At 38.8% G+C, this 26,538-nt stretch overlaps 1 protein-coding gene across 1 annotated transcript in view; it reads left to right on the forward strand.

The window, feature by feature from the left end:
* Window positions 1–26,538, forward strand: part of LOC140225879 (uncharacterized) — a 74,748-nt gene that overhangs the window by 38,060 nt on the left and 10,150 nt on the right. The window contains exons 4-15 of the mRNA XM_072305869.1: window positions 13,618–13,729; window positions 14,738–14,817; window positions 15,887–15,956; window positions 16,667–16,840; window positions 18,030–18,580; window positions 19,118–19,327; window positions 19,979–20,200; window positions 21,286–22,602; window positions 23,139–23,411; window positions 23,960–24,282; window positions 24,801–24,964; window positions 25,807–25,910. Of these exons, the coding sequence (XP_072161970.1) occupies window positions 13,618–13,729; window positions 14,738–14,817; window positions 15,887–15,956; window positions 16,667–16,840; window positions 18,030–18,580; window positions 19,118–19,327; window positions 19,979–20,200; window positions 21,286–22,602; window positions 23,139–23,411; window positions 23,960–24,282; window positions 24,801–24,964; window positions 25,807–25,910 (3,600 nt within the window). The remainder of the gene's footprint in view (window positions 1–13,617; window positions 13,730–14,737; window positions 14,818–15,886; window positions 15,957–16,666; window positions 16,841–18,029; window positions 18,581–19,117; window positions 19,328–19,978; window positions 20,201–21,285; window positions 22,603–23,138; window positions 23,412–23,959; window positions 24,283–24,800; window positions 24,965–25,806; window positions 25,911–26,538) is intronic.

The following is a 26,538-nucleotide window of genomic DNA, read 5'->3' on the forward strand; positions in this document are numbered from 1 at the left end:
TCACTCTAAATTCAGCCTTTTTCGGGGAAACACCACTGATGGGTCTCAACAGAAGAGTTCAGCCAACGCGAGGCAAATTTAGTTTGTTGATCGGTAGTTTCGGTGCAGCGAGGCTCAGATTTTACGTCAAAGATGCGTAATTTTGCAGGGGGCGACATGCCTTACCGATACTTTCACTCAGTTTAGAAACAACGTATATCGACGGTGAAACTACCAGACCACGTATCTCGTTTGCGGTGTTTAAAAATCTCCACTCACATTTTATTTTTTTGAAGGAGATCAAATCAATATCATTCCTTACAATTTCCACAGATTTTTCTCCGAACCAAGGGGAAAAATCACGGAAGTTTTCACGAATTGACGTTGAGTAGTTTTCTATTTAAAAAATAAAGTATGATAGGAAGTCTGCGACGTCGCAAACCGAGATACGTGGTTTGGTAGTTTCACCGTCGATATTCTGTTGTTTTCCCTATGCGTACAAGTGTTTTTAAGGATGAGCAAGAAATTTTAGTTCCTAATTGAAAATGCGGTCCATTTGCTAGTTGATCAGTTGGACTATGTTTTGCAACAGGAAACTACAATTTTTGGCCCATTTCACACATAGGAGCACCAGGGCCGGATTTACCTACTTGCCGCCCATGGGCAGCCTGTATTTTGCCGCCCCTTTCTCATTCGTTTTGAAACATCAATAAAAACCATCAAGTGAACGTGACGGAGGGGGAGGGGTGCATAAGACGCGTTTACTCGTGTTGGACACACATTTTGCGAAAGCCCTGTCAACACTACTAGCAAAAGTTCATGGAACTTCGCGCGAAAGTTAGGTGTAATAGAAATGAACGAAAAAATTATGAAAGAACAAACATAAATATGGTTTACTAATTTATTTAACTTCCGCCGCACCGCGCTGACCGAACTGTGTTTTTGCGCAATGCGTGAAGTGCACTACAGTCTTGCAGGCGCTATGCGTTTCGCGTCGACCGCTGCTGGCCGCACTGTGTTTGACGTAATGCAGGGAGTATTCATGCAGTCTTGTAGGCGCTAATATGTATTTCATGCCAACCGCCGCGTTGAGGGCTTCTCCTTTTCATCTCAAGTTCTCGTCATCATTGCTCTCTGCACCGCGCCACTTCAGGCCTAATTGCGTGTTTGGTTTCTCTCTTAACTCGACCAATTAAAAGTGATGTCTCTTGTATCACCGAGAGACGACAAAATTAGAAATTACTATTCTCTCAGGAAATGAGAGGTTTTGTCGCCTTTTCTCTTTTGCAATTTTGTGATACTTTGGCCGGAAGGTGACAATTTGTTCTCGGCCAAGACTGCGAAGTTGTTGAAATTGAAACATAAGCTGCGTTTCGGCCAGAGGGTTCGTGAAGAGCATACCGCCGTTTCACTTACCTTGAGCAAAAATTAGTAGTTCCTAATTCCAAAACTTAGTCCAACTGAGTGTTACACTGAAAAAAAAAAAAATCTCGGTGTATTTACCAAGAAAAGGGTAAAATTACCAAGAATTCAGGGTTCTATTTGATCCCAATTTTTTTCCCGTAAAATTACCATTTATGGAATTGGTAATTTTACCGAGGAATCTCGGTTAAATTATTGAACTTTCTCGGTAATTTTACTGGACCTTGGTAAAAACGCCAATATTTTTTATCGACTGTGGTAGAATTACCGAGATAAAATGGCACAGTTACCGATAATTTATTACCAATAAAAGTGGTATTCTTACCTGAGAAAAACAGTAAAAATACCGGTTTTTAGGTCAGCTTACCAGTCTGTCTTGGTAAAATTACCAATAATTGGTAAAAAAAGTGAGATGGTAAAGGGTACCAACGGACCTTGGTAAAAACGCCGAGAATTTTTTTTCAGTGTGAAGAGCATACCGCCGTTTCACCTACCTTGAGCAAAAATTAGTAGTTCCTAATTTTTTGTCCAACTGAGTGTTAATTTTTTTTTCCATGCGCGACTTGGCAATGGCGGCCCCCACCATATCGGCCACGATGCACGAGCACAGTTCGATTTTCGCCCGCCAAAAATCTCCGCGCCCCTCGCTTCCACCTCGCGGCGACGTTCGCGCCCGTTCGACTGCACTCGAGACGTCGACGTCCAGGTGTGCGGCCGTCGTTTCCCGTTTTTTCCGACGCCGAGTGGCAAGTGGCTAGTGTTCCCCGCGGGTGTCGCAATCGGTGTCAAACGCGCCCCGGAGTGCTCGTCAACGCACCGGAATCGATAGTGATGTGCCGTCAAGTAGCGTTCCGACTTCCGAGCCGCCTTCGTCAGTTCTAATAGCGCGTCGGGTTCGGCTTCCGGAGGGAATATCTCACCGTAAGTTCAGATTATTCGTCAAGTCATGGTGTCATAAGTGTCTGAAGCCTGAAAACCCCGGGAACTGAAAATGGAGAATTCGCATGCAAATTTTTTATTGCTTCATCTGAAAAAGCTGATTTCATAGTATTTTTTATAATTTTTTTCTGATATGGGAAATAGTGTAAAAATAGATTTAAAAGTGAAAAGATGCACCGCTTAGTGACGTCATCTGGCGGCATTTCCCATTTAAACACACGTATTTTAGCAGATTAGATCATTTTATCGTATCTTCTCCAATAATTGTTCAATTCATGATCCAAGTGTATCCTCGTGTTCAGTTCACTCAGTAGTTTCCTCTTAAACACTAAATTCATCAAATTTCAGACATCTGCAAATTCTCTATCGCCTTGACAGGATTGCCACTGGCAGGGAATACCGGGAAATGTCAGGGAAAATTATGCTTTCATCATTTTTCAATTGAGAATGAAAACCCACCAGTCCGGAAAAATGAAAATGTTGAGGAGACAAAAACTGCACAGTAGCGCATCTATGCGCATTTTCGGTCTATCAATTTCAACGTGGGCCTTCAAAGTGTCTTTTGTGTAAGTTCTGCAAGGCTTTCGGTGGCACTTCACTTCAGGAGCTTTGGGAAGTCGGTGTTTCAGAGCCACTTTAACACAAATCACAGCCGAAAAGTTACGCAATATAATCGTCTTATAGATTGTTTCGATTCGAAAGAAATCAAATGCATTATGAAACGTTACCAAAGTGCCCGATAAGGCTCGGTTTTTTCGGAGAATACATCGCAATATGCATAGACAGTCATCTGTGGAAATACAATGATGTAATCACAATTCTTGCTCCCTGCTCAAATACTCAAAGCTATTCTGCAACTCCTCTAGAAATAGGTTCCATCTGCTTAAAATTAATGTGGTTTTCCTTCTGCGTTGAGCTGAAGTTTCGTCAGAATGAAGCATTTCTCACTGTTTAATCTTGGCCTTTTCTTTTTGTCAATAGAGACCATCTTGTTTTGAACAGATCAATGAATAAAAAAGGTCTCTATCACATGGATGTCTTAAAAGTGTCACAAGTAATAAAAAATGTATCTTGTTTATAAACGTATAATGTTTAATTCCAGGCAGCTTTCAATTCGTATACCTGAACAGCAAAAATTTAGCAAGAATTCGATCAGACGATAACGCGCCCGAAGAGCTCAAATTCTTTAAACTGAATATCTTCTCCCTCCTTATCACACGCCTTCCCACTCCATATTTTACTCTGTACTTGATCCATAGTCTTAGCTTTATCACCTCCGTACCACTGTGCAGCAACTACCGTCCAAAGTGCTTTGCTGATGTCATGAATTCATGATCTACGTTTTTAAAAATTGCACTGAGGTTTTCTTCGTTTTTTCCACCAATTATCTTATAATGTGAAACTATCGCACAACTTAAGGTTCTCAATACGAAAAAATGTTGCTTTGCGTACGCCGCGGCGCGGCGGGCGGACAGCCAGCGCGATCCGCGCATTGGCGCCTACAAACCTAACAGGGATACTTCACGCATTGCGCAATGCGTGAAATATCCCTGTTAGGTTTGTAGGCGCCAGTGCGCCGCTGCTCCGCTTAGGGTTAGGCTCTAATATTTAATCTCGTGGAGTCGGCGTTTTTCAACTCATGACTTTGAAATGTTTGCACACTCTGTATGGATTATTTTCATTTTAATTGATGAAAAAAAATATGTAGTAAAGGAAAATATAATGTGCGTTTTGTAAATATTAAGGTGATTCCGTACAAACTTAAGGATTTACCAAGCACACGAATTTCTACACTATTTCTTATAGCCTTTTATAGCCGATGGCGAAAAAGCAACAGCCAGGCGATAAATTGTAAAGCCCGGCGATAGGAACTATAGCCCGTCCGTATAATTTTTTATCGCTTCGTGTAGCCCGGCCGTATGATTTTTTCCTTTTTCTACAGCCCTGTATATATGATTTTCTATCGCCTTCTTCAGTCGGCTATAAGAACGCCTATGGTATTTTGAAACGCAGCTCCTATCGCCAATTTTTACCGGGGAAGCCAGTCATAATATTGCAGAATTTCCATCATATTTTGAATTGCCAACTATTTGCCGAGATCGGACCGTGGAGTTGCCAGGGGCGCGGGCCTCCATAATACGAATTATGCAATGATACACCATCATAAGTAATGTTAACAAAAAGAGGATGAGCACGGTTCTTTGGCAACGCATTTGTCGCGAATTTAACCCGATTGAATCGAGTTTTTATCAAGCTTGCATAATCGCCTTCAAAATTCCGAGTATGCAACCCCTCGACGCTCGTGCTCGAATAGTTATCGCACAGGACGCAAGGGGCTTTTTAAGGAATGCTTCCGTTCATGACGGTTACGCACGGTAAAATTGGAAGCCTTTTGGAGGGTGTTCGATGATCAGAGCTTGGCCAATTAGAAAGCTGAAAAAGGCATCGATTACCGTTTTTGACCGCGTGAAAACTGCTGAAGACGAAAGGTGGAATGTTGTATTTCAGTGGGTGCCATTCGGAGTGGGCAAAGTTTGAATTCCAATGAGAATCCAGCCATGTTTTAAAAAAAAAAAAAAAAAAAAAAAAAAAAAAAAAGAAGAAGAAGAAGAAGAAGTAGCTCGTAGAATGTCCCCTTCAATTTTTTTGTCAAGGGAAAAAAAAGGTTGACCCGGCAGCAAACCTGCTCCTAATATCAATATCGTGGTATTAAAACAAGTCGTTAGGGTTTGTTTCCCACCAAAGCCCAGTGGATCGAGTCAATTGGGAAGGTCGGACATGAAATTTTTGACTAAAACCGCAAATTTTGATGTTTAATTCGTCACATTTTAAATTTTTAGGGGTGATTCCCGTAGAAAATGTCACAAGGAAACCAAACAAACCATTTTTAAAACCTCATAGTTTGGTATGAACGGAGTCATAAGCGTTTATCGTTTCCAAATTTCGTCCGAACTCTCCCATCGACTCGATCCACCGTGCGAAGTGTCATTTTCTTTTCGTGCAAGAGTCCTAAGCATCGAGTAAAAAGCTGTTATATCGCCCAAATGTTTGACCGTTGGCGCTACTTCTCACGCGTTTTCTCCTAATTTCCATCTGTTTAACCCCCCTCCCCCTGCCCCCCTCTTCCGCCGCGGGGACCCGTTCGGTCGCCGGGAGGGGGGCGGGGGGGTGGGGGGGTGGGGGATATTTACCGACGTCCTCGCATCGTTTCGGAGGAGCTAACACGGTAACAATATCCGTTTTAATTGATATTTCATCAATTTTTATTTAAACGCCTCTAAATGAGCCGTGTGCGAGGGGCGCCCCTTTCCTGTTCCGGTGTCGAGTGCCGCGTTCTTTGACTCCTCCCCCCCCCTCCCCCCCGCCCATCAGACGCACCACACGCGGAGTTGACCCAGAGAAGCACCAGGCACCATCCAGACAGTGCAGACTGCTTATTTTTCCTATTGTCTCGTCGACTCGGTCGTTTTGTGGTGAGTCGACCGCTCACCTGCGGGTCGATTGTTGGATCGATATGGAATGACCTTGATCGATATGTAGCATTGTGAAGATAGAGAGTTATCGATCAAACTCATCCGATAATGATCCAACAATCGGCCTGCTGGGATCTTACGTGTCTCTGCGCCAGTGCTGACATTTCCCGGAATTAATTCCGGAATTCGGAACTTATAAATAATCGGAACTTTTCCCGGAATTTTTAGTTATTCGCGGAATTTCCTCGAAACTTGCAGTTTTTCGCCAGTTTGACCATTTATTCGAACAAAAATAGGGATTTTTTTATCCAATTTGACGATCTTCGGAACTACATCCGGGTGTATTTCGGAATTTTCCCCCGGAATTTTGGCAACTTTGGCAAATCGAAATATGTTGCCGGAAATCGGCATTATTTCGGAATCTTTTGATAAAATAATATGGCAGCACTGCTCTGCACTCTCGTTTTATTTCACGGGGATGTACCAAAGAATTGGCGGTGCTAACAATCAGTTGCCCACCAGTCATAAAAAATGGAAATTAATTTTCCTGGCAGCTGCAATGTGAAGTAGCAATTCATCAATATTCTGTGCCAGTCGCGGTTAAGTTAAAAGCTTGGTGTCGAGGACCGGGAAATACTGGGATTCATCAGGGAATGGAAAATTTCAGGAAAAATCAGGGAATCTGCTCCAGAAACTGGGAATCTCTTCTTCTAACGCTTAGAAAACATTTTAAGGATTATGTTATTGCACCTGAGCCGCTATTATTGACATCATGAATCTTCAAATAGTCAGAATAATAGAGAAGCTTTCATCGATCGGATTGTATAAAGAACAAAAACGTTTTTGGAGTTGAAAATCCCAATGTGCGCCAAAGAATCGGCTGAAAGATGAAAAAATTCGATATTCATAACTGAAATTCCGGAGAATCATTTAGTTTTTCTGAAAATTTTTTTTGAGAAGTGGGTAAAAACTTTGGTTTCTCGTCAGGGAATGAGCTCCCGAAACTCAGGGAAAATCAGTGAATGGAGCTTGGTCAAGAACTCTAGACACCATGTGGGAGGTGTATCGTGCATGTTAAGTCTAAAGAAGGCATACATGAGCAACTAAATAAAGTTGTTTCTTACTAAAAAATTGACTCATACAGCAAACAGCGAGGAAATGATTCGTAAATATAAAGTTAAAGCGAACTAAAAAATCAAAAGAGCAAGTTTGAGTAGCTCATTTTCACATAAAACCCGTTTATGAGAGCATCGAAAGATATCAGCTGCGGGCTGCTGAGTCAATATATCGGCTCTGTCAAATAGCTCTTTGAAACTGAAAAAGAGGTCACGAATTGAAGAGTTGTTGAGGAGTGCAAGGCAATTGCATCTGCGTGTCTACCGTTTCGCTCTTTCTAGGCTTTCCACGCCAGTTTTACGATTTGGATACTGACAGAGGTTATCAGCGCTAAGTCACGTACCAACGGGTCCGTTTCAGAATGTCTTCGACACACAGTATAGAAGGAACTATTCATTTTAACCACATCGTGGTGCAAGTGGGAACTGAAACGTCGAGGGACTCCAATGGATTATTTTCTTGGTTATTTCTTTGGATTCAATGAGGAAAATTCAAAGAAAATAGAAGTCCCCAATGTCCCCGATTTTCCCCGATTTTAGAAGGGTGTCCGCGATCCCCGAAAGTCTCCAATGTTCTTGTTCAGTTCTCCAAAAGTCCCTAATGTCCCCGAGTACCCCCGATTTTGGAAGGGTGTCCCCAATATCCCCGAAAGTCTCCAATTTTTTTGCTCAATTCTGCAAAAGTCCCCAATATCCCGAATATCCCCGATTTTGGAAGGGTGTCCCTGAATATCCCCGATTTTGGAAGGGTGTTCCCGATATCCTCGAAAGTCCCCAATTTTTTTGTTCAGGTCCCTCAAAGTCCCCAATGTCCCCAAATATCCCCGATTTTGGAAGGGTGTCCCCGATATCCCCGAAAGTCCCCACTTTTTTGTTCAGGTCCCCAAAAAATGACAAAAATCGTCCTGAACACCGGCATTTTCAGATTTTCTCGCCAGCCGCGGCGGCGCGGTATAACCAGGAGTAAAACCAATTACCAGGTAATTGGTTCAGGAATTTGATCGTGTATCGAGACCTTTAAAAACGCTCCCACGTAGAGGACAGCTCAGCGCTTCTCTATTACAGAGCAGTATTAGAGCTTTTCCGCTCGTTTCATTTTGAATCGCTATTTTTTCGAGTAGATTTTGGAGGAGATGGCTGATTTTGGGTCTTAGATTTTGGTCATGGCATCCTTAATGTCTCCTTGGTAGCAACTCAATGGCATATCTCCTTCAGACTGCCTTCCTGTTAAGTTTGCTTAGATTCTCATTTTCGCATCTTTTTCTTCTCGTCTCGTTACTTCTTCTAGACCTGCACCGCGCCAGATCCTGACCTCTTCGCTCTTCGGACACTATATGGTCACACGTTTTCCCGGGTAATTTTGATCTCCTTTTCTCTGTGCTCAGTCTCTCTCAGTCTGATTTATCTCTCCTCAGAACGTGCCCTATTCGTCACTGCTGACGCCTCCCCCCCCCTCTCCCCCCGCTGGCATTTCCTGGGCGCGGGGTCTTTCGATAAATATTCATCGTCTCCAAGTCCGAAGGCTTGGAAATTCGGTTAGCCTGGCATAATGAAGGACCTCGCCGATGCTGCCAGACCTTGCTCATATTTTGGAGTTTTGACGACTCGAGCGCAGGAAATCCGTATTTCCACGTGTCTTGTAGGTAATGACTCCTCTGTACTCTGCGAGCAGAATACTGCCGTGCTAAGGAAGAACGCCGTATGAACCTTCAGGCGTTGCCAAATTTCCTTCGATAAAACACGAATTTCCTGGTAAACTTATCGATAGTTTCCATCCAATTTTTCAGATGATTTTCTTCGCAATTTTACCCGAAGTTCCTGAAAATTTCAAGGAAAAATATTCATAACCTTCCGCAAAAATAAACATTTTATCGAAGGAAATTTGGCAACTCTCAAATGTTCATACGGCGTTCTTCCTTAGCACGGCAGAATACTAGTAGGTATATTTTGCCGTGCTACGGAAAAACGCCGTATGAACATTCGAGAGTTGCCAAATTTTCTTCCGTAAAATGTCCATTTTTGCGGAATGTTATGCTTATTTTTCCTTGAAATTTTCTGATCCTTTAGATTAAATTGTCAACAAAATTGCCGGAACAATTGGAGAAACATTATCCAAAAATTTTTCCGTAAATTATTGTTTTATTGAAGGCAATATAGCAACGCCTGACGGTTCATACGGAGTTCTTCCGTAGGACGCCAGTATTTTCCTCGCTCTAAAATTCAAACTTTTACTTTCAAAGACTCGATATTTTCATACGGGCAGCAACATTCATCTTACTTTCTTGTCGACTGCTGATTGTGAGCTACTTGTTTAGCAGTATGCTTATCAGCTGTCTCCTGACTGTCAAAAAGAGTGATCGTGCTCGCTACCACCTCTTTTTATAGCCAGTGGTGCAAGCACGATTCTCTTCTTAAATGGACTACATTTTGCAATTTGGAACTATAAATTCTGGCTCATCAGAAAAAAACACTTTTGTGCATAGGGAAACTAATGGTACATACGTTGTTTTTAAACCGGGCCAGAATTTATAGTTCCAAATTGCAAAATGCAGTCCAAATGTGGAGGTGGTCGTCACGTTTATCTTTCTTCTCTGTCAGATGAATTGCTCACCAGCCAACGATAATGTGTAATGTCAAGGTTGAGGGGTGGAGCAACTATGCCATTGGAGAGTAGGGTACCCGTAGAGTGTATAGACATACTTTGACTGGGTCTCTCGAAGATCCTTAGGATTCAGAAAACCGGTGACGACTTCGGATGGGAGGGAGTTACTCTCAAAGTTTGACGGTTACCCGTATTGCCGCTCACATTGCCATCACGGTTATTGAAGGCGAATCCGATAGAAGCCCAGACACGCAGCGAGGTGATTAAGCAACGTGGGATTTACCTTCTTGCCGCCCATGGGCCGCCTGTATTTTGCCGCCCCATCTCATTCGTTTTGAAACATCCATAGAAACCATCAGGTGAACGTGCCGGAGGAGGAGGGGTGCATAAGACGCGTTTACTCGTGTTTGGCACATTTTTTGTGAGAGCCCTGTCAACACTAGCAAAAGTTCATGGAACTTTGCTCGAAAATTAAGTTCCGTAGACCTATCTCTGTGTGGACGATGCCTTTCATTTATAAGAAAAGAGCGAAGAAATTATGAATAAGAATAAACATGAATGTGGTCTAATGATCTTAATTTCCGCCACCGCGCCAACCGAACTGTGTTTTTGCGCAATGCGTGAAGTGTTCCTACAGTCTTGCAGGCGCTATGCGTTTCTCGCCGACCGCTCCTGAACGCACTGTGTTTGACGCAATGCGTGAAGTATCCCTACAGTCTTGTAGGCGCTATGCGTTTCACGCTGACCGCTGCTGAAGTCCCAAGTACGGTCACCGCCGAAAATCAAGCAAAACGAGCGATTTCGCAACGCCGCAACGCAGGTGCTTTTCGCGCTCGAGCTTTCGTCGACGCGGCAACGTCGGAGCTCAATTTCTGTCGCTTTTCGATATTTTTCACGCCGAGTGGGAGCCGTATCGAAATTGAGTGTGCTTATCGGCCCGAGCCCTCCCGGCACTAGCTTTCCAACGTAAGGGCGTGTTTTCATCTTCACGCGAGCCCTGAAAAGCACGGGGTCTTACGGAAGACAGAGCTCATCGCAAAATGCAGTTACGTGCTTATGTCGCAGGCGCCACGTCTTAACAGTGTCCTCTGTCCTCCTTGAGTCTCCCGCTCGCCCGGGGATGGGGGGGAGGGGAAAGGGGGCCGTGGAGTGAGCGACTTCCGTCGTCAGCTGTCAGTGTTCCTCAGTCCTTTCGTATCTCGTGACTCGTGGTTGTGGGACCCTCGAACTTGCGAGTGCGACTGCAAGCCGCGTGTTGAGTCTACTCGTGCGTGTGCCTCGTGCAGTCGCGGTTTCGTTCAGCGCGGCCTCGGAGCTTCCGCGCGATTACCGGAGGATTTGGATCGGGGACCGCCGGATTTTCGCGAAATCCCGTCGCTTGTGAAAAAAAAAACGCCGGTACGCCCAAATCCATGTGATTAGTTGATAAAGCTCGAACTTGTCTATATTTAATTGGTAATAGTTGAATTATGACATCAAAGTGCAGTTTTTGAATTTAATTGAAAATTTTAATAAATAAGAATAAAGTATTCGGTAAAAAGATTTTATTATGAAAATTCAGAATTGAATAATCTTTGTTAAAATTGAAACCATAATTTATTTACCATTTTGAAAATTAAATATTAGTTTTATCTTGACTTGGTTCCGAAGGTTTTTATTTTACTCACGTTCTTGGTAAGTTAACTAGCCCGTCATTTCGACGGCGTTTGAATCAAACGGGCAGTTTAGCGTAAAGGGGTTGGCAATCTCCAGAGTGTGAAATTTCGGATGATTTCCTGTCGGAAAATTAATATTTTGCATATCCAGAGTCAGGCGATAATTATTTTAATGTAGAAATTTAGATTAACCAACATCGTGGAAACGAAAAAAGAAAAACGATTTGGGAGAAAGGAACTTTATTGATTTTCGGTTTTCGACGCTGAACACTCTAATATTCTGAAGTACGTCAGCTCAAATTTTCAAGCCGTACTTTGTTTTATTAATGAAGATGTATACGTGTTTGAAATTAATCGTTCCCAAAGTTCCTTGGAAATTTTAAAACCACCTAGCGTGACACACACAAAAAAAAAAAATAATTAAAAAAAAGTGGTCATAGTGTAGGCAAATTATCTGTTTCACCTAACATGGCCGGATTTACCTTCTTGCCGCCCATGGGCCGCCTGTATTTTGCCGCCCTCTTCTCATTCATTTTGAAACATCAATAAAAACCATCAAGTGAACATGCTGGAGGGAGAAGGGTGCATAAGACGCGTTCACTCGTGTTGGACACATTTTTTGCGGAAGCCCTGTCAACACTACGCGCGAAAGTTCATTCCGTAAACCTATCTCTGTGGGGACAAGGCCTTTCATTTGCAAGAAATGAACTAAAAAAATTAAGAAAGAACAAACATAAATGTGGTTTAATAATTTTAACTTCCGCCGCCGACCGCTGTTGACCGTACTGTGTTTGACGCAATGCGTGAAGTATTCATGCAGTCTCGTAGGCGCTAATATGTGTTACATGCCGACCGCCGCGTCGAGGGCTTCTCCTTTTCATCTCAAGTCCTCGTCATCATTTCTCTTTGCGCCGCGCCTCTCCAGGCCAAATTACGTGTTTGGTTTCTCTCTTAACTCGACTCCTCAAAGGTGCTGTCTTTTGTATCACCGAAGTACGACAAAATTAGAAATTAATGAACTCTCAGGAAATGAGAGATGTTGTCACCTTTTCTTGTTTGTAATTTTTTTCTGAAACCGATTTCTTTGTACCTGCATTTAAAAAAATTGCAAAATTTGCCGCCATGGGCCGCGGCCCATGTGGCCACCCCCTTAATCCGGCCCTGTTACCTAATAAATCCGCGATTTGTTATTCTCTATTACTAATATGGTCCGAAAGAGATAATTCTCGGAATTTGTAGGTGTATCTGCGCTGAATGGTGTAAAATCAACCCATCCATACCTTCGTACGATGTAGTGGCAATTTTTACTGGGCATGTCGGGGAAATTATAAAATTGTGATCTGTAAAACCTGAAAATAGCGTCTGCCGCATCGCTTACGAAGTTCATAACTTCGAAACTTTTTGTTAACTTCAGGACTGTGAAATTAGGTTTCAAGAAATAGCTGCATTTAATTTTTTTTACAGTAGGCCGAAACCATCGCGATAGTATCATAAGTAGGAAAAATTCCAGCCGTTCAACTCAGCGGGCGAGTGGAGCGGTAGCTGCAAGAATCAAAGGCGCAGGATAGGCAACTATTTTAACGCTTGGGAGCGCGTATTGCATAATCACAATTTTGAAGGGATTTTCTATCACGCCGGGCAACCTAGCTAACTGTCTCTAATACACATTACGGACTGAATCCGTGCGATGTTATTCGGTAACATCATTCGATGTTAGTGTACTAGCGCAGCATTTTACCTGTATTTTGAATATTGCTTGGGGCTGCAGGTTTTACACAATCATCTTTTACTGTACTTAACTCCTCGCATATTATGTTTCACGCCAAATGCATTTATCTCTATGTCAATTTCAATCAGAGGAGTCCAAGTCAGAGGGGCTCAATTGCATGCAGCGGTCTGAAGTTCAACGTGACAACTGATTTCTCAATCCAGTAACGGACACATGCGCCAAATTAGGATGGGGGGGGGGGGGGTTGCATAGAAGAGCAGCCCGGAAAGATCTTGAAAATTAAGTGGATATCTGAGGTGAAATTCCGAGGTGCTTTTGCGGGGAAATCGATTGAATTACAATTTCAAAGCTAACAAGAACGTCTTGCCCCTATTTCACAAAATCTCTTGTCTTTCCGGGGAGGAGCCAAGTGTATTTCTAGAGAGACCCCCTGCCCCCTCTCTTCCGCTCCTCAACGGGTGCGTGCTTCATTTTGAAAATTTCACAATATTCTCGTCAAATCGCAAAAATTTTTATCGGAAAATTTTCAACTATTTTTTATCGGATAAATAAATCGAGAATGAGATTACGCAACGCTGCGATGCAATCAACCCCCTTTGGATTGATCCCTTCAAGATTGACCTGTTTTTCTCCATTAAGGTAATTAACTCGTGGTGAAATATTAGGTTACAGGAATTTTCATAAATTTTGTATCTGTTTGCAGGGCGCTTTCAGTGGTGATTCCTCAGAGCAAGGGGCATTTGTCGATGATGATGGAGATGATGGCTGGGACGTTGAGGGCTGGGCAGTCCAGGACACATTTCATGTGCCATCATGTATGTATAATTGTACACTCCATTCAATTAAATGTTGAAATGGGTGCTAGAGCTTGAAGTGTCAGCAGAAAGCATGTTGTAAAATTTTAAGCAGATTTTAAACGTACGTTAAGCCTCACTAAAAGATAGGTTTTTTATGCCGAAACTGTGTGCTCCGCTCATGAGTACGACTTGTATGAGTTTGTCTGTAACTTAGATTTCAGAGCAATATTATTCCTAAGTTTCATCATAATAAATCAAATTGCCTCTCTTAAAAACATCATTTTATAGCTTGCTAACATTTTAAGCTCTTCGCTCTTTTTGTCATTTTTAATAGACAGAATAAGAGGATTTCCCCGTGAGATGTTTCACCTTTAAAACCACTAGAGACCAAACACCGTACAGGTGTACACCACAGAATGTCATAACTCCTCTTCAAATTTATATTTTTTACTCTCAGTGTCTTACCCGGAGCAGATTTCATACTAATGTTTTTCTGCTTTGTATAGTTGGACTGCCTTTTCCAATAAGGCACGAATATTTATGGCTCATCCCCACCCATCATAATAATACCTATCAACAAAGGGAAACTGATCGCACATATGTTGTCTCCATAGTAAGCCAGAAAAAGTGGTTCCTTACTGCAAAATGAGTTCAGTCCAGCTATGGTTTAGCTCCTCCCAGTATTACAGAACTCATTCTGCAAATTTAAAAATTGATATTCTATTGGTTTTCTCAAAATATAACAATAAATGTAGGTATTCGTAAAACCTAGAATCAAATATTTGTAAATGTAAGTACCTACCTGTAAATCTACTCCAAAATTTTCTCAAGAGATAATATATTAAGCATGGATAAATCTTGTAAACTTTCTTCAGGTATACTTAATATGAACATTTTTAAAATAGACTGTGTAATCGAAATTGCATAGAAAATAGATTCAAGATTGTTTCAGGAAATTTTCCGCTGTTACAATGCCTGTCCGAAGTGTGTTAATAGTTTTTACTAATTTTCATTTATTTTTTGTAGCGACTGAAACAGGGCAGGGGAGTAGTGAAATAGATGAACTCAAAGCAGAAATCAAGAAGCTTCGTGAAGAAAAACAGCAGGTATGACATAACATTTTGAACATTTTAGAAGCTCATAACATTTTTTATTTCTCAGCCTCCTACTTTTCAACCTCCTATTCTAGAATTAAATAGGTACTTTTCTTCATGTAGTATCCATAATTTAAATTATATGGACACCATTCGAACTCATCAATGATAATCTTTGAAACAACTTAACATGGAACAGGTGTTTTGTGAAAGTGTTTCATTCTCGCCAATTTTCCATTGAACATTTGGAGACTTTCTTAGTATACAGCCTTTCACAATGGCGCTCTTAATTTCAAACCACTAACTTAATTTTCTTTAATGATCTTTTTCTCTCCTCGGAAAGCCATATTATGATGAAATTTCATCCATAAAATATATTGAGATCTCAGAAATTCTTTAATGGTTCAATTCATTCATTGTAATTTTACTTGAGAAAAAATTGAATCTAAGATTTTAGGAAACACATGTAGGCAATTTGTCTAATGGTCGAGCAGATGTTGGTTATTGGGACAAAGTTTTGGGGGCCCTTGAGTATTTCCTTATCATTTGCCAGCCTAACAGCATACCAATAACTGGACCATCTTGAAAGGACTTTATGCACCTTGAGGAATTTTAAATTTTTGGTGTATCTTAATGTAATAACTTTGCTTGAATCTTTTTCAACAAGTTTTATTTTTTTTCTAGTATGCACATAAGGACTCTGTAGAATTTGAGGTACCTATTCAAACTTTCCATTTGAGTTTTACCAAAGAAAGCATGAGCGTTACAAATTTGATTTTGACTCATTTATTCTGCTTACTCTTAGCTTAAAAGCAGCTTTATGGAATGTTTCTTCATTTTTTAGTTTCTCTATATATTTTAAATTAGTATTGGCAATGAAATTCAATTGGGTGAGTACTTACCACACAAAATTCCCAAAACGTACCACTAAATTCATGAATTCTGGAATAATTTTTTGCCATTTTCCAAGAATCTGCTTTTCTTGAAATAATTAAATTACCAACTTCTGCACCATTACTACTATAGTTTTTTTAACCTAGGACCTCAATGTTTTAATATTCCGTTCTCTTTCTTTTTTTAGCTGACTCAGACTGTTACGGCTCTGGAAACTGAGTTAGAAACCATCACTCAAATTGTTTCAAGAAATAACAGTAAGTACCAAAATTCATTTCTGATGATGTTGTAATGATAAACTTACAACATTTGCGTACTTATCGTAAGTAGGAAAATCAGTGAAGTAAAATTTATATCACCAAAATTTACGTTGATCTAACTTGTTATAGTATTTAAAAAGATCACCAAATGTTCAAGCAAGTGTGTTTCGTGATAGGGACTTTGAAAAAAGAGACACTGTTTATTTTTAGCTTGCGATCTTGAGCAAAAAACACTTCACTACAGTGCGAAAGTTTAGAATCAGTGCGAGAACATTTTCCCTCATCATTGAAAAAATACTCTCCAAAAAGAAACGGAGGTGAATTGATGGTAGGCGAATTTTAATTTTGAGTTCTCTAAAATTCAATGTTGTCGACCCTCCAAAAACTTTCCATGCAGTCACAAAATCCACCACCTCAGGATAAGAAATGTTGCTTTGCATTGTAGAGTTTCTAAAGAGTGTTCTCTGTAATTCGGAATTTTAGCAGGGATCATATCATATCCTAAAAAAATTGTTAGTCGTAGATCTGTGGATGAAAATTTTGTCCATTTTGACTCAGTCCTAAGCCTTTTGTCCAAACCAGCCAGCTGGTAATATGCTGCTTGAGGCCTCCTCAGACCTTTTCGCGTCTTGCCGAGTAGGAAACAGAAGTGGAGATAATAAATGTGTCTCATTCATTTTTTAAAAAATCGAATTAATTTTTTTTAGGAAATGCAAGGCAGTTTGAAGAATTGCAGGCGGAAGTTGTGCGATTGCAAAATGAAAATGGGCGTCTTAATCGAGAAAAACTTGAGTTGGAGCAAATCGTTGCTGCCAGTCAAGATGAAAACTCAAATCTATCCACGGGCATCGAACTGGATTTGCAGCATCAAAGGGATCTTGGTAAGAATTGGAAACCTCAAATTTTCTTAAAATGTGTATTTTGTCTTGAATCAGATAGAAAGCAGTCATCATTCGTAGATTTCAAAGAGTTATTGAAGAAAAAAGTGCACATAAATTTAATACGCTATGACCATACCAATTATTTCTTTAACAAAAATCTGTCTTTTTTTTGTTTTGGAAAATGGAAGGTACAACTAAATTTTTTCCAAGGTTCAAAACAAAAATTTCCTGGAATTTCAAATCTTACAAGTACGAACATTTACCTTGTATTTTCTTTGTGTGGTCGTGTTTCATTAAACCACATTGTTTCCTGTCAATTTGTGTCATGAGTTTATGTCATCACCTTCCGGCCAAAGTATCACAAGCGCATTTGTTGATTAATCGAAATATTGAGTGATTTTTTGGAGTTTAGGAATTTTCTGGTTTGTCTATTGCCCATTGTTTGATTTAAATTTGCTGAAGAAAGAAAAAACAGTTTATTACATCAGGTCTTAAAACATGGTATCACAAGTGCCAAAATGGACACTTAACTTTTCTCTTCAAATTTTATCCAATTTAGATGCTGAGAGTGATTTTGAACATGCATTCAAAATTTCAAGTCTTTGTGGTGTTTAAAACAACCGTAATTAAGGTGATTCGATGGATGCCATATTTTGTGTCAGAACGGCATGCGATTTATCGCATCAATAGGTTCCATTTTTTCAGCTACTCGTCATTTTTCTCCAATTTTGAGATGGCAATTCTGTTGTCAGGAGACTAAAGCACTCACTTACCAATTTTTACAAAGAAATTCAGTGTAATAAAGGCGTGGTTTTTTTAGAGAGAAAACATAGCATTCGATACTGATATTGAAACTGCACTCGAATGTGATATTTTCTCTCTAAAAAAACCACGCCTTTATTTCATTGAATTTCTTTGTTAAAATTGGTAAGTGAGTGCTTTAGTCTCCTGACAACAGAATTGCGATCTCAAAATTGGAGCAAAATGACGAGTAGCTGTAAAATGTGATATATCGCATGCCGTTCTGACACAAAATATGGCGTCCATCTAATCACCTTAACCTTTTCCATTTTATATTAATCTTATGAAGTTTGACGCCCAATAGGCGTTTGTGATACTTGGGCCACATTTAAAATGAATGTGTCTGCTTTCATCTTTGACTTTTATTTTGATAATTTTTCCTCTGCAGAGCAACTAATAGCAGCGAAAGATTCCACTCAAAGGAAGTACAACCAGCTGAAAGAAGACTATGATATAATGAAGTCGCAGTTTGAAGAATTTCGACAGATCCGAGTGAAAACAACTTCAACTGCATCTCAATCCTCCTACGACTGTGCCTCCGTTTTATCTCAGACCTGTGATGAGATTTCGTCTGCTGTTGCATCCACAAGTTCTCAAACGACGAGTGACAATCCATCCTCCAGTTCTCAGACTGTCAATGAGTCCTCATCGATGTCCTCACAAACCACTATCCAGAGTGTTGGAGCCTCGTCTCAAACAGTCAACGACAATCCTTCCGCTTCATCCCAAACAAGTGGTGTTTCTAGTTCCTTTGCTGCCTCACAAACAACATTTGCTGAGGTGTCGAATGTTGATGGTACTAGGAGGCACACTGATTCAGAATCGAGTGAAGAGGAGTGCAGTTTCCGCGATCTGAAAAATGTTTTAGACTCAGTTCCATTTAAGATTCCTGAGCAATTTGTCAACAAAACTCCAGATGATGGATCAAAAATAATTCAGGTAACTATTTTATCATATTGGTTTTTATTTTTGGTCATTCCATCTTGATTTCAAATAAATTGGTGATGATAAGGTACTCTCTAAAAGAAAACTTTTTTGAATTACAATTAGCCAAATATCCATATTTGCAGTGTTTGATTGTTATAGAGTTCAATTTTTTTTTAATCAACAGTTTTTTTTATTAGCATGGAATTATTGATACTTTATGTGTAACGATTGAAATTTATTTTTCAATGAGAAATTACTTGCATTGGAACGTTGCTAAGAATGCTTTCTTCCTTTCCCTCAAAATTTGTTCTGCTATTAAATTTGTCTGTATTACATATTGCTGTAGAATTCTAAAGAAAAGCTAGATGTGAATGAAACGAGCTACTAAGGAAACTTTCATAATTACTGTTCTTCCTCAAAAATGGTTTTCGAAAAAAGCCGAGGAGGGGAGTCTACATTGGCATGTAAACCACAAGTGTAATTGTTCAAAGTTTTTCTCTACCAATTGTTGTTAACATTTTTGTCTAAACTATTCGATTAATTTTCCAGGATATTAAAGCTCTGACTTCCATGTGTCTTAATCTACAAGAAAATGAGAAAAAATTAGCTGCTGAATTGATGGAGAAATCAGAAGAAGTGTTTTCATTGAGAGCAAAAGTGGAAGAGGCTACAAAAAAGATGACTTTGGTCGAAGAAGAACTGGCTGACTTCGAGCAGAAAGAAACTGACTGGCAAGAAACGGAACGAAAACAGAAAGAGGTATGACTGATATTTAGATAAATTATTATTTTCAGGGATAGAATTAATTGCTACCAAGTGTGACTTGATTTTTCATTATGACGGAAATAAGCCGTACCCTAAAGCTCCAGGCATATTTCCCTCTCATAAATCACAAGAGAGTAGTTGTTGCACCACTCACTTAGTTAACATTCTATTTAAACATGGTATTTTCTATATCAATCAATTTAGGTTTAATTGTATAAACTTGAGTAAAAAGATTATAGTTTTTATTATCTATGGCTTAAGGATTTCTGGGTTTCTGATTTTTTTTTGGATGATAAATTGACTAATTGAAAAGATGTCATCAAGTCATGGTAAGGCTGTGTGATGCATGTAAGGCTATAAATGCCTCTTGCCACATTATCTTTTGACTGGTAAGTGATGAAACGATAAATAAATTGCTCCTCCACTGATAGCGCCACAAATGAATGGCTCTAATTGAGCAGCCAAGAGCATTGTGATAGTTTCTCACATATATCAGTTTTGATTGTTCTTTACAATTCCGTAGATTATTTCTTAGAAGTTGAATAAGTCAGAAGCCTCAATACAATCCCCGAAAATTCCCTCAGTATCATTATTTTTGTCCTAAAAATTAAGTATATTATGTGACTCTTTGTTATAAATTTCCAGGAGATTGCAAAACTTGTGGAGGCTCATGCTACATCAGTGAAAGCAGAACAAGACTTAAATACTGAATTGACCAGAAACAAGAGTAAAATTGAAGAGCTTGAAACTCAGAAGGCTGCACTGGAGGCAAATTTGGAACAACTACAAAGTATCGCCCAATCAAATAATAGTCATGAAGAATTAAGATCAGAGCTTATGAGCAAAATAGCTGATCAAGACAATCAGGTACTAACTTCACCAGTTTTTTCCATTTTTTATACATTCATGTTTTAGCTCTCTCTTGGAATTTTAATTCTGGTACGAATTACTGAATGTATTCGTGGCAACCTTAAGATCTCTTTGGGTGAACTATTTCATATTTAAATGAATTCTAAAAAAAATAGATACATCTGTTCAAGAATATTTTGGAACGAACTAATTACCAGTTATATTGGTGCATCAAGTACTCAGGTTAGACGTGATACTTTGAGGAAAATTGAATAATTTAGATTGAAAATTTCTCAACTCTAAAATTTTCCAAAAATTTGTCTTATTGCAGAAAAATCTCAATAGGTTCAAATTCAAATTTTATTTATTTGTTTGTCGCTTGTTTTTTTTAACCTTCCAAAAGGTTAACATTGGCAATTTCTGGTCAGTTTGAAAACGACCCATTTCTTAAGTTTTAAATGGCTTATACGTATTTCCAAGACAAACAAAGGGTAGACTTTTGTCCAATTGCCTGTTGGTCTCTCCAAGTTTAATCAACAACGTACACTTAAAGTATTTTGAAATAATCAACTGTTGACTCCAATCTGTTATTTTTTGTGTGTTTTTACACGAATTCCCCTCAAAATCAGGAACGGAACAATTCAATTATACTTGAATGACCGTTTCGTTCCTTAAATTGGGCGTATCGGTGTCATTACCAAGATACACAATACCTAGTTGCCGAACAAAACTCCCCATCCATTCGAGCATTCTTGCATCTCTTGAAACAAATAGAACCTCCGGCAACTGTTTTCATTTAAATATGGTTTTTGCTACTTCAAGATCAGATAATTAAACTATAGAAAATAGTTACTCATTTAATTTCCAATCGGGAACTAAGTGCTTTTCTGCTGCTGCCTTTAAATGAATAGGTCGATGTTAAAACTGAATACGTCTTTTATATAAGCATATAATAGCAAGTCAGAATATAAGCATTCTTAGAGAGCTCAAGGCTCATCAAGATATGGATTGGATAGGTTTTTACATAGATTGTTTCAAATATTCCTTGCATCTGACTTTTTTCTGAAATCGTTATTATCTTAACTTTTTTTTTTTCATGTTAGATATCAGCTTTAACGGAAGCCAGGACAGACCTTGAATCAGAAGTGCGGCTTTTGAATGACCATGTCAAAGACTTAACTTACCGGTTACAAATGTCGGAAGCTACAACTCTAAATCAAAATAACCTAGAAACAGAAACGAACAACCTGAAAGTTGGATTAGAATCAGCAAAAAGAACTATTGTAACCTTGAATGAACAGCTTAGCTCTGCTTCAATTGATATCAACAAAAAAACGGAACTAATCAATGGGCAAACAGAACTAATAGAAGATTTGCGACAACAGATTGAAAATTCGACCAAGGAACACCAATCGCAAGCTGAATTAAACTTAAAATTATCTGAGGAAATTGCAGCATTGAAACAGAACCTGTTCAGTAAAGAGCAAGAATTGAAATCTATAGAAGAAGACTATGCAGAGCTAAAATTAAGCCACGAAAAAAAAGATCGTGAATTGTGTAAGTACATCCTGGAAGAAAAGCAGCTGAAAGATGAATTGAATGCTTTAAAAAAGAAGTGTGAAGCGATTGAAAGTGAGAAAACAGTTCTGACTGAAACTTGTGACTCGCTCACAAGGGAAGTCGTATCACTTCAAGACAAAGCCTCAACTAAAGAACATACACAGGATCAAATTCAAAAACACACTCAGCTTGAGAAAGATTTAGAACAGAGGCAACATGATTATGAGAATGTTAAGGAGAAATTGAAACAAATAGAATTAGAAAATACTGAGCTTCGGGAAGAAAATAATCGGTTGAATGAGATGCTCTCTCTAGAAGAAGATGACTTGGAAACTCTTAAAAGTAAAGTATCTGACTTAGAAGATTTTGCGCAAAAATGTCAAGATTATGAAGAATTGAACGAAAAACTTAAACGATTGGTGACAGAGCACAATGAGCTTTTGAAAGATAATAGTAGACTAAATGAAATCATCAGTCAAAGTGCTGATGAAATAGCAATGCTTAAAGAAGGCACTCAAATTTTAGAAAATATAAAATCAGAAAATGAAAAATTAGTCAAAACCAATAGTGATCTTATGATGGATCTACAAAAATTAAATGAGAATTATAGTAATCTAAAGTCAGACCTCTCGAGCAAGTCAGAAGAACTTGTCAACTTGAAATTAGTTGCTGAATCATATGAAGTACTTAAAACCAAATATGAGAGTTTAGAAATGGCTGTGAACAAATTGATGAATGAGATTGCTGATAAAGACGCAGAAATTAGTAATTTTAAGAAATCAAACTCGACCAGTCAGTCAGTCTTGAATGAAATTAGTACATTAAAAAGTGAAAAAGAGCAGCTTATTCAAAGTTTGCAGGTGAGCTATTTTTCTTATTCCATCTCTGTTCAAATTCCATTTGTTTTAACCAGCCCTTAACTGAGTTTAACGCTATTAGTGTCGAACATACAGGGAAAACTGTGAGTGAAACAGACTCTTTCCTCCATCTACAAGGTGACATGGCATGATTGGGCTTTTGCACAAAAATTCATAAGATTCTGTCTTAATTTTTAATTCAGCTAAATTCATCCTCTTATATCTGTTTTACCTATTATTTTTTAAATCTTACTTTACCGCAAATATTTTTGACTATGCTTCAATAAAATGACTTACAAACGGAAAAATAAATGATCTAAAAAGAAATTTGTCAGATTAGAGGGTCCTCACATATTTGGGAGAAAACTCCGTGTGACACTCTCAGGACATGGTCACAAGGTTTGATTGCCAAATTTTGTTAAATTATTTCAAAAGTGGATTTTGATTTCGAGTAACCTCTGACTTTATTAATGACCATAGTTTTTGAAGTTCAGAACTTTTTTGACCAATTTATTCAAATGTTTGCTTTTCTTTCTTAGGTAAAACATTCAGAGAGTGTAGGCTACCATAGCGAGCTGCAGCGTATCAATGGACTTTTAGAACAAGAGCTGGCCGAAAAACAGGAGCTTGAGAAAGCGGTGAAAGTGACTCGGGAGCAGCTAGATGGGAACGAGAAAGTTCTTAAAGCCCGAGACAAAGAGATCGATCTTTTAAAAGAGCAGATCCAAACGCTCCAAACCCAACTAGAATATGTCAGTCAGCTTCTGCGTGTTGCTGATCGCCAAGAGGCTGAAGGAGAGCCTGATATAAAAGTGAGCAATATGTTCTCAGCTATAATAATTAAATTTATTGAAGTACTTCACAAAAAGGGGTCTCTAGGGCAACATGTATATTCCATTGAGGAGGTGAAACATTTTGTAACAGAACATGTTAGTAAAAATATATGCATCCATAAAACATCAGCTGTTTTAGAATGATAGCAGAACAATGTAAAAATTCGTTAATTTGATCCAACAGAAAGAAGCTACTATTTTTAACACATTTTTAAAACAACACATTTGTTTCCCCATGGAAATAGGTGCTTATGTGAATGGGCAAGCTGAGAATTCCTCAATAATATATAATTTTGATGGGTGACTAGTTAGTGCTATGATGACTCTGTTGTTGAGATTAGCATGATCTTTATACAAAAGGGAGTAACGATTTTCCAAAATGATATTTAATTATCAATTCCCAAAAGAAAAATTTTTTTTCTAATTTCGATAAAAAATTATGTGAGCAATCTAGAGTTTTTGTCCATCAACCCTGGGTTTCTCTCAATTCATTTAAACTAAATAATGAATTTTTTTTTCAAATGCAGCAAAAAAGCAGTGACTCAGATGATCGAAACCAAATCCTTCAAAAGATCGAAATTCTTCAGGAAGAAAAGAATAGTCTGAACTGTGCATTAGAAGCAGAACAGAACAAGTGCAAAACAATGTATAATGCGCTACGAGAGGAGAAAGAGAAAAATCACGGCCTGAAAAATGATTTAGAGCGTCTTAAGTCACATTTGGTTTCAGTCGAAGAAACTTACACCCAAGAGCTAATGAATGCTGAGAAGCAGATCGAAGAGTTGCAAACACGTTTATCCTCTGCAGATGAACGAGTTAAATCATCCTCCACAGCTTATACTTCTGCGAGGTAATTCATTTTATTCTTGCAATTATTTTTATTCGGAAGGGGTTTTTTCAAAATGCTGAACACTCCTTTTAGAGTCGCGTACTAAGCATTGAAATTCAGATTTTCAACTTTCAAAGTTTTGAGACTGCATGGTACCAAGAATATTAACTAAATGAACTGATTTGCAATGAAGAAAATAGAAACAGATTCTTCTCCAGGAGTGGCACCTGTAACTGAATGTATAACTATAGGAAGATAAAATAATTTCTGTATGGCTGACTAAAAATTATGCACAACATTCTGGGAAGGGGTCTGAAGCTGTATCACAAGAGAGGACGGGGGTAAAATCCAGCGTTATTTCATCATATAAATTTAAAAAAGTGTACACATTTTTGAGAAGAAAAATGTCCTTGAAGCAAACACCCTGAAGCTCTCAAAGTCTTAACTGGTCTGGAAATTTTTCCAAGGAAAAAACATCATCTAAAATCTTTTGAGGATCACAAATTCAAGAGCATTTTTTTTAATTAATCTGCTTTCAGTATCCGCGCCAATCAGCAGGTAGAATCATTGACAAATCAAGTTAAAGTCCTGACAGAGCAGCGCGAGCTGATTCAGCAGAAATTGAATGAAGCAGAGGATCAGGTTCAGAGCCATGCTGCATCACTGACCAACCTACAGATAGTTTTGGAACAATTCCAAATAGGTCAGCCTCATCACCGCTACTATTTTACCCCATTGTTTATGTTCATTCTCCATGAAAGCCTCTCTGAGTCGTCATAGTAGTGTTTAAAACATGCGTTACTCACTAGTTGAAAGTTAACCCTTCAAGAGCAAAATAAAAATCACTTTACTGGGCTTTTACTTTGTGTAGAAATATATTTTGCAATGAGTCTGTTATCCTCAGTAGCCGAAATATCGCTGTAATTTAATACCCTTTTTTTTGGCCTCTTTAAGCTCAGTTCAAATTTCCGATACAGTTCCTTAATATGAAGGGTAAGAAGTTGTTCAGTAATTAAAATTTGCAGAGCTCGAAAAAGTTTCAGAAGAGCTTTTCCTTCAAAATCTAAAAAAAATTTGAATATTAGTTAACACAGACATCTCTCCCTCGATTATTCTTTGTTTTATAGCTGAGAGCCATTCTTAAACCAGCCGGAGCTTTTTTTGCTCAAAGTGAAGAATTCCTTTGTGCCCTCTCTATTTCTTTCTAAAATACATTTACAATCTTCAACCGTTTGAATCTCAGATTAGGTTTTTCAGGATAACTGCAATGCATCCTTTCCTGAACTATGTCTAGCTGTAGTTAATTTCCACTGTCAATATAATATAACACCACACATTAATTTTTCTGCAACTAGTTATGTCCCTGCTAGAGCAGAAAATATTAAAAAAAAAGTTAGAGGTCGAGAATTCTCATTTGTAGGATTCCAAGGGTTAAGGATGGATCAGGACTGAAAACTTACAAAAGTTGTAGACTTGTACTAACCTGAACCTGAATTTAGCATTCATGTTGTCATGCTCATCAAGTTTTTCAACTTCATTTTCTAGATAAAGAAAAGGATATTCTGCTAGCAACTGAAAGGATTCAAGAAAATTTGCAAGCAGCTTACCGGAAAAACAATCAGCTCTGCTCGGAAATCAGCACCTTGCAGGTATGTAAAATCCAGTCATCTGGAGTAGGATTAGATTTGTCGATTTCAAACCGATCACACTATTTCCCTGCCATCTCCTTCCTCCTTCACATCTTTCTTTGTTCTATTCCCAGAAAACCTTAGGCTGCTCCTTGGTTTAAGGACCGCTCATCAAATACACAACGCTGAATTTCGGATTTTTCGAACCTACACCCCTGGTAACACTTTTGTGGCATAGGTCTTTATCCTTCAACACATAAGAACAATATGGCGTGGAGCTCTCCTAGACCCCCTTTCCCCTGTAGTGTTTCAAATTTTATGAACTGTCCCTTACAAAATATTTTCTGTTTAATAAGAGCTGCTCGGCAATAATGAATGTTGAATTTTATTTACTTTTACAAAATTAAGACAATTTTTTTTTTTTTTTTTTTTTTTTTTTTTTTTTTTTTTTTTTTGATGGAGGAACTATATGTCCTTTTCCCGATGGTCATATAAAGTTGGTTATTTTATTAGTCGAAATGTGGCATATTTTTAATCTACTATAGGCGGCACATCCCCTGACCGCTTTGCGGTCCAACCAACCCCCCTAAGTACTTTGAGCCTCAAGTAGTGTGCGTTATGAGTTACTCTCAATTTTACATTATAGAGT

Source organism: Bemisia tabaci, unplaced genomic scaffold, assembly GCF_918797505.1.
Source record: "Bemisia tabaci unplaced genomic scaffold, PGI_BMITA_v3".
NCBI classification, from domain to species: domain Eukaryota; kingdom Metazoa; phylum Arthropoda; class Insecta; order Hemiptera; family Aleyrodidae; genus Bemisia; species Bemisia tabaci.